A 13,862-nucleotide genomic window follows, 5' to 3' on the forward strand; every position below is an offset into this window, starting at 1 on the left:
GGGTGCGTGTGTATTTTTTTAATCTGTTTATTGTTTTTTTTGTATAGTTGAGTCTGGGAATAGATTATGACTTAGTTCTTTCTAAATTTCTTCCAGCAACAATCTTACATTATTTAAGTAATAAAAAAATAAATAAATGTCCATTTTGCATATGCTCCATTGTAAATTCTTAAACAATTTAAAACATAAAAATGCAACCGCATGTGAGCATAATTCAGAGCATTTAGGTATAAATTCCGAGTAAATGCATAGGGCTACATCAGGACAAAATAATTTATGCTAATCACCTAATGATTTACTATGGCAACCCATAAAGGGAAAGACAAAGAATATATTGGAACCATAAAAAGAGAAAATGAGTTTCTTAATACCTTTTACTTCTTACATGAACTGTATCAGACTAATAAGCAATAATGTATCAACACCGTAACCTGACTAAAATGCCTCAAAACTTTATGATTAACAATCACAGAAGCTGAAAATTTTGTGGGGGTTAAAAATCTATCTATCCATTCATGCATTCAGTCATCCATCTACCAACCCACCCACCTACCCATCCATTCATTAAATGTATTGATCCATCTATCCATCCATGTTCTTCTGCTTATCTGGAGCCAGGTTACAAGGTCGCAGAGATGCACAGACCTCTCTGACCACAGAAACATCTTCCACTTCTGCTGGGGGGGACCCCAAGGTGCTCCCATGTCAGCCTGGGAGTGACAGCCCAGGTCACTGATGGGGCTCTAGGGTGGAGCCACCTTTAGTTCTTGTGTCAAGACTTTAGTTACAAGTCCAAGTCAAGTTTAATAAGTAACAGGAGGGCTCTGTAGTCACAAGAAATCCACCAGGGAACACTTAAGCAACTAGAAATTAAGATACGATGACAGCTGCTGTGTCTGCACTACAACACATTTGCAACAAATCCAATAACACGTTTTTCAGTTTGTTAACGTGCTAACAAAACGACCCAGAATGCCTAGAGGGCTTAAGAGGCAGGTGATGTCAGAGAGGTTGATGGGGAGTTTTTAACAGCTGAAGCTGTAATTTTTTGTACATTTGGATTATTCAGTTACTGTTTTCTTTTATAATTTTTACTGGAATGAAGAGTTTTCTGTTTTGGTTTTCTTATACCATCTTTATTTGTATATGTTTGGTTAATTGTCCAGGGGCCCGTTTCAAGAAGCAGGTTCAACAAATTTAGAGTTCGAACCTGAACTTAGAGTCACTGGACTCAAAATTCTCAAACTCAGGGTTTTCGGTTTCAGAACAGCTGAAAATGTTTGATTCAATCAACTTGAAGTTGTTAGAACTAGAATCAGGTGCGAGCGTCGCGTCCATTAAAAGCCCTGATCAATGGAGCAAAGACAGCACGATTCACCATGGAAACGGGAACAAACATCTGAGTTACGTACTTCCGGCGGCGGAAATTGATAAGTTCCTGCAAGCAAATGCGACTAGGAGCGCATTTTCTGCAAGAAAAGCAACACAGCTGCAGCGGTAGAACAGAGAGAAAATATCTGCAGTTATTTGAATCATTCCAAATAATGAATAAATAATGTCAGGAAGGTTATTTCGTCACTCGTTGAGTAAGGAATGGTTTTTGATCTGTTACTAATTTAACCAGTAATCTCCGTAATCGCATGAATGACCAGTTGGGTAAACCCCCCCCACACACACACGGATATCACTGCACGCTAAAAAGAAACTGTAGATGCCTGGCATATGTTAAAAAACTATTTATTTAATTTTAATTCACAAGACTTAAAAAATATTCGCCGAATTTTTTTAAGCGTAAAAAGTAAAAAAACACTTTCCATAGCCGGGAGTTGTACTCGCTGACTACGCAGTGGGAAGCAGCGTTGTTGACAACTGAGCTAATGTCTGACGTATAGACACTGGACGGTGGATGAGTCCAGATCCTTTTCCGGTTTTTGACATTCAATAATTTCTATTGTTAAGGGTTTCAAATAAAGAAAAGAAAACGGTATTTTTTAATAGCGAGTCCCTGGAAAAACTCACGTTTGATAATATCGCTGAAATAAAAATGAATTGGGAAACTGCAGTCAGTCGACTTGTGTCCTCCAAATCCTCTACCGACGTAAATAACATTTCCTCTGGATTAATCAGCCTCCTCTCTACATGATCCTCTATGAATGAACATGTCATTTTGGTTTCTGTGTGGTGGAAACATGACGTCTCTAATGTGAATGTTCTCTAAATGTTAATGAGGAACTCATATTTGAACATCTTTCACTTTAAAAAGGGGCGGAGACCGCAGAGAACTCTAAGTTTCCTGAAGAAAACCTGCTACCGACCAGGTTTCGTTCACAGACTCAGTTGCCATAGTGATTCATTCTGAGTTCAGCTTAACCCGCTTCTTGGAACGGGCTTGGTTTCGCCCACTTTCCCGGGTTTGAGTTATCTCTCTTTCTGGAACCGAAGACTCAGAGTTTTGGTGAATTTGGAGTTCACGAACTCAGAGTTCCAACAAAACCTGCTTCTTGAAACGGGCCCCAGAGCACCTGATTGAGTGAGGATTTCCATGCTAGCATTCAAAGTCTGAGCATCTTCTGTTAGAACCCCCTCCTAGCTGGAAGCTACCCAGCTGACATTTCTTTGTTAATACAGTCTTTGAATCTTGTCAAATTTCTTTATTTTTGTCTAAATATTTGCTTTGTTTCTGAATAAATCCCGGATTACTTTTATTTCTGGGGCCTTTGTCATAGTTTTTGAGTCATTAGGGCAATTCATTTATTTTTTGATTTCCTTTATGTTACTTCTATTTACAATCCTCTTTGACAGGAGTAACATCAATTGGGGGCTTGTCCGGGATTTAAAGCTGGGACCTCTCACTTATTTGTTTGCATTGTTTCCGCAACACAAGAGATGAGTCAAACTTTATTGAACTAATTTACAATCACTCTCAACATTTTTCAGTTATATCACACAAAAAAACAAAATAATAGACTCACTTTTTCAGTTCATAGCGTTAAAGTAATCACGGAATCACAAGGCTTCTGAGTACTGTAGTTGTAAAACTCAAACAATCTATTATGCAGTGCAAATTTATAGTCTATAGTCTTACTAAAACATTTTGACAGACGTTTGAGTGCCATCTACCACAGAAAATAACTTAGAGGTCAGTAAGCAAAAACATAATTGATGTATGAAGCATTGTTTTGTGAAAATAAAATGAATTTAAGTGACTACTTCATGGGCCAAAAAACATAATAAACCTTAAGATAGCATGAATTCACCTCTTCTTCTCTCATTGACAACCATTCTGTGACATGAAATGGGGAAGAAATGATGGAAACTAGTGCAAGTCACACAACAAAGTGAGGAAGATCAGTGTGTCAATGGGGCTGATTATTATTTACATTAGAGCCATAATGGCGTTAATAAAATGCAATGTAAAGCTGTAGCAAAAGTTACTTTGTTGACGCCTAAAAAAAAATTGAAGCCTTGTGTCATAATACTGTATCATGTAAAGAAGTAGTTTGTTATAGTCCTACTTTGTTTTGCTTTTAATTACATTTTGCATTGCAAAAAGTTTATTGTTGCATGTTTACTGCAGTGTATTATGGTTAAACAAGGTAATAAACAAGCTTCATGAGTATCTGAGCAAAACATTCTACGAACTAAATATATATAACATGTTTACAATGAAGCCCATCAACTTAAATAGAAAAGAATAGAAAAAATATTACTGACTCAAGGTCCAAATAACATAAAAACAAACAGAAATTCATACATAAAAGGTACAATTACAACGATTATACAAATAAAAATGCTAAGAACTATATACATAAAAATTCAAGTAAAAACACACATTACAAATTTAAAAACTGAAAGGCTTAAAAATCCATACCAGAACCTCCAGACTGGAGACTGATATGCAACACTGATATGAGACTAAAATGATGTTTAGCTCCACCAGTCCTTGGGCAGATGTATTCTGGAAGTTTTAATTATTGTAAATTAGGTGTGCTTGAACCTGGAAGCAAGTAAGCACACAGGACATGGAGGTACTGAATCAGGAAACATTGCTGGGAGAGGCTGTAGCCTGCATGAGCTAACAGGGTGAGAAGCAGGATATTCCCTGGACAGGTTGGATGTCCATAACAAAGCTAACTCACTGAGACAGCTCTTCAGGGTTACACCTACAGCCAGATTAGAATCACTAATCAACCCAACATGCATGACTCCAAGCTCACCCAGAAACCCTATAGTCACACCTACAGCATCGTTTTGCTTTTGGAGTGGTGTATAAAACAATGAGAAATTGCTGTGCAGTGAAGCATTCTGTTATATTATAGTGTGATGTTTTTTATAGTATCAAGTTAAACCTAAATGTTATAGGAGGAGGGGAGTTCTATGACATGATGTGAGGCTGCGGTATAGTAAAAAAGACAGGGGGGACCAATAAAACTTAGATTATCGACAGAGAGAGTGGCCTGAAATATTTTATTATACAACAGTATATAAATTGTTATTTTTTAAAATATACAGTATATTTGTAAGCATAAAAAATTAAGAATTGCCACCATTTGTTTGTTATTGTGAAATAAAAATGAACATTCTTATTATTCAGTCCAAGTTAGCAAGAAAAAAAAACTATATGTAGAACTGTTTTCATTATTCAAATAAATAGAATAGAATGATGAAAAATAATGTAAAATATTAACAAAAATTGAAAATGAGAGTTAGAAAAATAGAAAAAATATCATTTTTCATTAAACAACAGTGGCTAGAATAATATAATAAGCTCAGAAATGATTTTAACTGAGTAAAGTCACGTTGCTGGAAATTTTGTTTGGTACAAGTCTGAATGTGACACATGCTCAAGAACGCTCTTTAAACGCACATTTCGCCCACAGTGTTCACACTGGACAAGCAAGGAAGGACTTCTTTTTCTTTTTTTTCTGTTTCTGTTTTCTGCTCCTGTGTATTTCTGTCATAACTACTTGAAAGACTTGGTGTCATGTTATTAATTAACTATTTTCTTCTTCATGACCAATTTTCTAACCATTGTAAATTCCACAAATTCAAAGAAATGCCATACATTAGTCACTACCAAATGAGAGTCCCTAATTGGTCAAAGTTTGACCTGGTTTAACTCTTAACGTTCAGTAGCTGCGCATTTCCTAAGTATAGCTCAAAAGCAATGGTAGAAACTTGTGTCTTTCTGTGTAACCACGAGAGTTTTGAACGTTTAAGCCCACAACAGGTGTTTACACCGGTTTCGCCATAAAACAGAAGAAATTTGCTGATTCTTAACTTTAAATAAAAATGTGTGCTAATTTTTTTGCAAAAATACTAATTTGTCAGTGCAAAAGGCTAATTTGTTTGTACATAACGCTATTTTTTGTAAAGAATGCTCATTTGTGCAAACAAAATGCTAATTTTGTCTGTACAAAAAGCTATTTTTTTGTAGAATGCTAATTTCTGCATTCAAAATGCTAATATGTCTGTACAAAATGCTAATTTGTCTGTAAATAACAGCAAATTTGTACACACAATGCTAATATATCTATATAAATTGCTAATTTTTTCGCAAAAATGCTAATTTGTGGGTACAGAATGCTAATTTCTGGTTACAAAATGCTAATTTGTGGGTATAGAATGCTAATTTGTGTATACAAAATGCTAATTTCTCTGTATAAAATACTAATTTGTGGGCATAGAATGCTAATTTGTGCTTATAAAATGCTAATTTGTCTGTAAAAACAGCTAATTTGTGTGCACATAATGCTAGTATATCTAAATAAAATTTTTACAAATTTATGCTCACAAAATGTTTATGTTTCTGTAGAAAATGCTAATTTTCTACAACTTCGGTGTACAAAATGCTAATTTATGCATATTAATTTGTGTGTACATATTGCAAGTTTGTGCCTAAATAATGCCAATTTGTCTGCACAAAATGCTAATTTGTTTTTACAAAATGCTAATTTGTGCACACAATGCTAATTCGTGCATAGGCTATTTCATGCTAATTTGTGGGTATATATTGCTTCTTTGTCTTTGCAAAATTCTAAATAGTGTGCACAAACTTGCACCCATATTCCTGAAAGCCCAAGTCAGGAGTTTACACATGTTCACAAATAATTTTCAAAAGCCTATTTATTCAGTTTATATTCTATTTATTTTAAATAATGTTATTTGAGAAAAAAGTTATTTCCTTTAGCTTGAAGGAAGATCATATACAGTATCTCCATGAAGATGGTTGTTATTGATCAGATGGAGTTATTGCTGGCAGACACTGTCATTGTTTCTGTTGAAAAAGGGTCAGGATGATAAGGATGATGTCACGTATTAGGAAGCTAATGAATCTTGGGAAAAAGTCAAGGAGCTTTTAACATCTGCTCAGTGTTTGGCATATCAACAGCATGGTCTGCACAGTCCATATGCGCCTTAGACCTCAATTTCTGATGGGAAAATAAAAACGATGAAAGAAAATTCAATTAAAAATAGCTCTATTTTTGCAAAGCTGATGTTTTATATGCAATAAAGGTGAGATAGAATCTGTTGTTGTTTTGAACTAAAAGCAAAACCTATGACTGTAACATGTTAAAAAGACCAGAGAAAAGGCTAAATTAGTTGTGATTTTCTTTCATTTTCGTGTAATATATTACCCTTGTGACTCTATATTTTCATCTCTTTGATCTGAAAAAAAATGTTATGAATTGAAATGCTGATGTTCAAAATGCTTTGATATATTTTTTCCAAGCTACAAAAAAGCCTCAGCTTTAAAAAGTGTTAAATTATTTTTTAGATCTGTTTTTTTCTGCTTCTTTTATTCTTCCCCCAAAAGCTCATCTGAATAAATATCCTCTAATGTAAATCATTTGAAGTGTTTGTACACTGTTGGCTTCACAAATCTAAAAATTGAAGTATTATTTTTTGGGTGTTGATGTTTATCATAGAAAGTTTATAAATAAAATGTATTTTATCCCATAGAATTAAAGGAAAAGGAAAGTCTATATGTGGAAATATTTTATTTAAAATAAATAAAATATGAATTGAACAAAGAAGCAGCAGTCATTTAAAAAGTCTATGCAAACCCAAACGGACGCACAAGTTTCAAACAAGAGTTTTGAATTGTCCAGTTTTTGTGATGAACTACAAGAGTTACGTGACTGAAAAAAAGATCAGCGAATTCAAAAAAACGCGAGTATTGAAACCCAAATATGCGGGAGAACACAGTATTTAATGAATCGCATGAAAAACTCTATATATGCATTTGACCAATTGAATGGAAACCTTCCTTCTCGATGCCCGCCTCCTGTGTCATAGTATCATAGCAATATTGATCTCTTATCTCACAAGTTTTCCTCATATTGTGCAGATCCACAGTTGGGTCCCCATTTTTTCACGATACGCACACCATGTTGGAGCCAAGCACTGATCGCTCTTAGCCATTGTCTGTACAGTAACCCTTTTGGCCAATCAGGAGTGAGTCTGTTGGAAGGCCACACCCCTACCACTTGAAAGTGAACTTCAGAGACACCATCAGTCCAATGTTTTGAACATTCAACGTGAGACCACATATTTTTATTGAGTCATCTGACTAGCCAGTTGATAACTTCAATAACTTGCACTACAAAAAAAAGAGGCTTTTTTTTTTTTTTTAAGAAGTAAAGCAAGAATTGTTATTTTGTTTGACTAATGGAGAAACTCCAACAATTGTTCTACCTCTCCTGGAGGATGTTTCAGTTTAGCCACTAGGTGGCGATTTCGCTACAGCATTACACCTTATTCCAAAAGAAGAGGAAATTATGAGCAAAAAACGGTGCTTTAGACCATAAATAGTTAATTTAGAAAATATTCCTCAAGAAGAGTTTGGAAAAGTCATGCCTGTGAGTTTATTAAGATGTCAATTTAATCTATGTTTAGGTGGACCAAGCGTTAGCATTAGCCGTCCTATACGAAATTCCATTATACATTAGCATCAAGCTAGCGGACTTTAGCTCTATGTGCTAGATCAATCCCTACTTTTATGGATCAATTATTTATCTATTAAACGTAAATAGATTAAGATTGATTAATCATTTTTATCAAACCAGCCCTATCAAAACTATATAGTGCTTAAGCATGGTCCCCGTGATTTTAACAGCAAATTGTACTTCATGCTCGCTACTTTTTTAACACTAAATATGATTTTGCAAAGTGAAAACCTATGTGAACATTTTAAGTAAAGTATTTATGAATTTGTGTTCTGACAACAAAAGACTTGGATGGTTTATGAAATACATTTTTAAATACTTTTCTGTTTCCCATTAAAAATTGTTCACTTGCAATGCATTGTGGTCTGTTGACAATCTTGTGAGCATTGATGCACATAAGTTTTTCACAGAGACTTCCTGAACACTGGATTTTAAAAGTTGTAGAATTGGACACCCCTACAAAAATGATAAACAAATAGTGAAGAAACTCTGACACAACTTCAGTCAACGGGTTTCAGTAAAGCCCTGAGGCGTGGTCAAACGTGACACCTGGGCATGCGCACAACACGTTCAGACGAGCTGAGTTAGCTCAATTAGAGCAGCTAATCAATTAAGCATGTCTATACCGTCTGCAGCAACAGCAGACGAACGACTAGAGCCAGCGTGGCGGGGGTTAATCTCCATGCAATTGTGTCGAGAAACTGGAACAAACAACAACACACAGGCACAAAATAAAAATATGGTAGTTTTATTATATTTTATATTTGTTTTTATAACACTAATCCTGCGTATAGTGTAAAAAAACGCTTGGAATAAGTTATAAAGAAAATTATATTTCTTTACATTAATTATTGAGGTCAAATACTACCAAAAAGAACATCATCATATTGAAAGTCTGCAGAGTAGTAAATAAAATAAAATAAATAAAAAACATTTCCCAATTCTATCAGTGATTAGCAGCCAGAGTGCAGCTGAGGTGAAACAAAGTGTAGTACAGTGCAGGAACATGATAGTATTCCGTCCTGTGCGCGTCATTTGGGTGTTATTGTGATATCTTTTTCATTCCATACATGCGTCGCCTTACCTGGTCAGCCATGGTAATCGTTAAGTCTTCTGTTTGTGGAGTGCTGGCAGGTTTAAGTCATCAGCGCTGGCTGCAGACCGGGCATCCTTCACAACGGCGGTGCCACGCCGCGCACAAAGGAGACGCACCGCGATGCGTTCAACGCGCCCCTGTTCCTGGCACACCGGAGCCCGAGCATGCCTTCCTGCCTGCTGGGTTGAGAAGGGTGCAGCGCGCGTGCGAGACTTGGATGGGTTGTAGATTTTTTTTCTCTTAAGGGGAGGTGGGTTGAGAAGCTACACCTGCGTTAAAGGGGCGGGAAGAAGAAGAAGAAGAAGAAAAAGGCGTTTTCTTAAAAGGCTAAGAAAGTCTATCCGATGCGCGTCGCTCCTTTCCTTTTAAGTCCTGTCTGCGTCCCGGTGGACGGCGGTCTCCGCGCTTCCCGCCCCACCTCCCGTTAATACCTGCATCTGCCTCTCCCTCACTGGAAGTACTTATGAGGAGGCGCGTCAGTGAGGGGGTGCCGTGCTCCTCGCGTGGACTGGGGCTGAATGGAAGGCGGATGCGGGGGTGAAGGAGCATCCCTCACCTCCCTCTCCAGGAGCAAACGCGTGTCTGGGCAGGCGCACAGGTGCTATTGTCAAAACAGGGGTTGTGGTGTTTAAATTGGGTAATGGATGCGTGGAACGGCCGCCAGAGGGAGCCAGAGAGACGCCTCCATGAGAGTGTGCAGTTAGGGGGCGTTTCAGAGGAGGAACTGGTAGCATGGGTCAACTCTCCAGAGTTTTTATCCGATTTAACGTAGTAAAAAACAAAATTTAGAGGAGCACAAAATCTGCATGCCTTGCTATTGTAACTATTCATTATGTAAGCCAAAGGATACGTTAAGTTGATTAATCATTACACCCCTAAACTTTATTTGTGATAAATTATCGAGTTTTCTAAAAATAAGAATTTCCTCTTCAAATAGCAAGGAAAAGGCACAGATTTTGGCTAAAGTCAATGTGCTGACAGCCCAGATAGGCTAGAATACACAATACAGGGGCGTAACAAAGAATTTGAGGGGCTCAAGATTTCATTCAAAAATATTATTTTTGTTATTTTTGCAATGCATAAAACAGCTTAATTGCATTGATGATTTCTTAATCTATAAATAAAACAAATACGGACCCCAAAATATACATGCATATGATAATAATTTTGAAATGTTCATAATTATGTACTTTAATACACAGACTTGTTGTGAAAATATTCGCGGATTCCTCCGGTCCCTAACCCACTGTAAACCTTTTCCAATTAAATCGATCAATTTAGATGAATATGTAGGATTACAACTCGATAAACAAAAATACCTGTCATTTTATTTTCAATGGGTTGTTCAATTGGAGCCTGTGTGTTCGTGGTTGTCATGTCAACATTGTGTCCGATGTTCGCTGTACTGACAGCAGACACATTTTGTGTGCGTTTTGTTTAAGGTTATTTTTGAGTGACTGACGTCGGGATAGTCAATTAAAATAAATAGGCTCATTAGCAGCTACATCCATGTGTTCACGGTTAAGAGGCTGACGCTGGGCGCTCACAGCTTTTTGAAGCTTAGGTGGAAGAAAAACTCCATATCTGTCAGTGGAGCCCGGCGCTCAGTTACACATGCGGTGACTTTGGTTTTAGACGTCTGTCAATCAAACGACGTACTTCATGGCGAGAAGATGATTGGCTGACGACATATTTTTTAAAATAAATGCACATGTATGTGTGTATATATATATATATATCATTCACACTTATTTGGTGGTATTTTGATTTTTTAGACACACTCTTTTCACGCTTAGTTAAATAAAAGTTCTGTTTTGGCATTAATTGGTTTTCATTTTTCATTTTACTGACCTGCCATGATGTTCTGAATGTGTATATTTACATTTTTATCCAGTACCTACATTGCCAAAGATTATGGAAGTCCAATTCAGGGACTGCACGCTGTTATTGTTGCAAATAGTGCTGCACTGATAGGTAATAGACTCAGGTTGATGTATAATCAGTCAAAGAGTTACAGCATGTCAAAGAGCTTGTGCTATTAAGGTGTTGTCGGTGACATTTCCAGTGTTACAGAGTTAACGAAAATTGGTTCTGATTTTGGCCTTTTATGAGCTAAATGTTTTGTAAATGATCTAAGGGTCAAACTTGTTCTGTAACTCTAACTCACCTAAAATGAATCAGGTTTCATTCTTGTTAAAATTCTGAATTGGAACTAAATGTGATAAATCAACAGTTCACACCGCGGTGGTTGTTAGCAGTCAACAGCAGGGTTCTCAGCATTTCAAAGTGATATTTGTAAGTGCGCCTGCTGTGCTGCTTGAAAGGAGTAAAACCGTAATTTTCATGAGTTTATCAAGACCCTCAAAAAGGTATTTTTGGTCTTGAAGGATGCCAGACTCTTTCTCATTACCAAAAAGGTCAAAATGAATGTTGCCTCTTTTTCTTCAGGCAGAAATGTGACTACATTTCTATTATTTTGCATCCTTACCTGTGTGGAGCAACATGGGGGATGTAAGTTTGCTTTTTTTTTATTAAATACAGGACTATATTCACATTTCAACCAGAACAACCATAGACACCATCTTTTTAAGTAAATGAAAAATGTGTAACTGCTTAGAGAAGACAGTCACCTATATAGATAAAACATTTTAAAGGTTGGTCCAGTTCCAATCTTATTCCTCTAAGTTAATCAATCACAACATGGGCCACAAATCCCTCAAAGCTGCTCAAACTGGAGGTCAGAATGCTTTTAACTAATTAATAATACATTAACACTATATAAACCTTATATCATACAGTTTACTGTATACTGTCTACACAAGACCAGTGTATTGCTGTTTACTGTTTGTTTATTGTGGCATGTAAATGATCGGTTACATAATTATGAACAACAACTGCATTCCATCAGTCTAAAAGCATTAGTTGTTGGCGGCTCCGATTAGTTTTTGTATAATGGTTGTTCTAAACAAGTGGGAAATCTGAGAACAGGAGAGGTCGGAGCACCTCAACATGTAAGCAATAAAAATATAAAACATAAACATATTTTTTCTATAATTTCTCCACGTTGACCCATTGTCTGTTTACATTAAAGGGAATGTGAATGTAACATCAAACGTTATTCAATAGTTTGCCTACTGCACTACATCCTTTATATGTGGTTTAAAGATTCACTCTGATTCAAAAAAGAAAAAAAATGTGTTTTTTAGGTGTTTTGATCTTGTTCTTGTGGCATTTTTCTCAAGATGGAGGACATTTTTTCTATTGACACTAATGGAAAAAAAACCTCTCCATTACAGCACAGTTTTTTTTAATAAAGTGTTTAATTAACATGAATATAAATCTTTTACTCAGAAATATCCCAACCATTCTAACACTTTTCATAATGTTCTGCATTAAGCTTCAAACATTTGAAGTTGTTTTGTTCAGGTTTTTTATTTCAGGGAGTTTCAAGAGTCACTCTCTCACTTCATACATTCCCAAATGAGATCTCCTCCAGTGCTGCTGAATGGGAAACATTACAATAGACTCCCTGTGAATGGATTGTTTGAGAGCTAACAGGCCAAACGCTGCATTTATTACCAAGATTTACAAGAAAATTCAATGATTAATCTGTTTTTGAATCACAAGCCTTAGATTTTGATAGAGTTTAAAGCAGAGCTCACTGATGCATTTTATGGACATTCAAAAACTATGAAGAAATTCTTCTCTCAATTGATAATTTGGGGCCATAAATTAGCATTTTGAAGACAACAATTAGCATGTTGTGCTAACAAATGAGTGTGTTCATTCCTAACACTAATTTGTGTGCACAAAATGTTATATTGTGGCCATGAAATGCTAATTTATACACAATGTAATCATTTGAAGGAATAACTCGTCTTTCTTTCGTATAATGTTCAGGACTCCCTACAACTAAGCTATAAAGTCTATTTACACAATTTCACGGAAAACACTCCTTTCACTGTGGGGATTCACTAGCAATTGCAAGTAATAATATTAGTATTAACTAGAATTAATTTGTTTTCTTAACAAAAATAATTCTGCTCATAATCACTTGCCTCCCAGCATAATTTCACCACAAAACAGAAGACTTTTTTTTAAAGTTATTTTTCCATCGATTTTTCATTTTTGTGAGGCCACAAATTTGCGTTTTTTGCACTCAAATTAGTTTTTTTAGAATCTTCAACTCATGCTAGTAATTTGGGGCGACAATATACAAATTTGTGTTCACTGAATGCTAATTTGTTAGCAAATTATTTCATGAAGCTCATAAGGCTAATTTGGCTGTACAAAATTATCATTTGTTTATACAAAATAGTTTTTGTTCACAAAATGCTAATTTGTGCCTACACAATGCTAATATGTCTGTAAAAAAATGCTAAATTTTTTCATACAAAATAATTTCTGCTCACAAAATGGTAACTTCTCTGTAGGTAGTGCTAATTTGTCTGTACAAAATGCTCATTTGTGCATACTAAATACTAATTTCGTTCATAAAACTCTCATTTGTTTGTACAGAATGCTAATTTGAACATAACTAACGCTGATTTGTCTGTACAAAGTGCTAAATTGTTTGCCAAAAATGCCAATTTGTGCACAGAAAATTGTATAATTTTGCCACACAGTGCTAATTTAAGTGCAAAAAATACAAATTTACGAACGCAAATTATTATTTTGATAGAAGAATTTGCCTTTTTTTCAATGTAATTAAAATTATATACTGTGTGTGTATATATATTAGGGGTGTGCCAAAATATCGATATTGCGATATATCGCGATATTTAGTCCTGCGATCGATTCTCGATGGGTTCTCACCA

The 13,862-nt window shown here is 35.7% G+C and overlaps 1 protein-coding gene across 1 annotated transcript in view; it reads right to left on the bottom strand.

Moving 5' to 3' along the window:
- The window catches only part of rem2 (RAS (RAD and GEM)-like GTP binding 2), a 60,652-nt gene extending 50,978 nt beyond the window's left edge, over positions 1-9,674 (bottom strand). The window contains exon 1 of the mRNA XM_024273394.2: positions 9,034-9,674. Coding sequence (XP_024129162.1) covers positions 9,034-9,045 — 12 coding nt within the window. The 5' untranslated portion in view covers positions 9,046-9,674. The remainder of the gene's footprint in view (positions 1-9,033) is intronic.
- Between the last annotated feature and the right edge of the window lie 4,188 nt (positions 9,675-13,862).

The sequence above is a fragment of the Oryzias melastigma genome, linkage group LG17 (genome assembly GCF_002922805.2).
Source record: "Oryzias melastigma strain HK-1 linkage group LG17, ASM292280v2, whole genome shotgun sequence".
NCBI classification, from domain to species: Eukaryota; Metazoa; Chordata; class Actinopteri; order Beloniformes; family Adrianichthyidae; genus Oryzias; species Oryzias melastigma.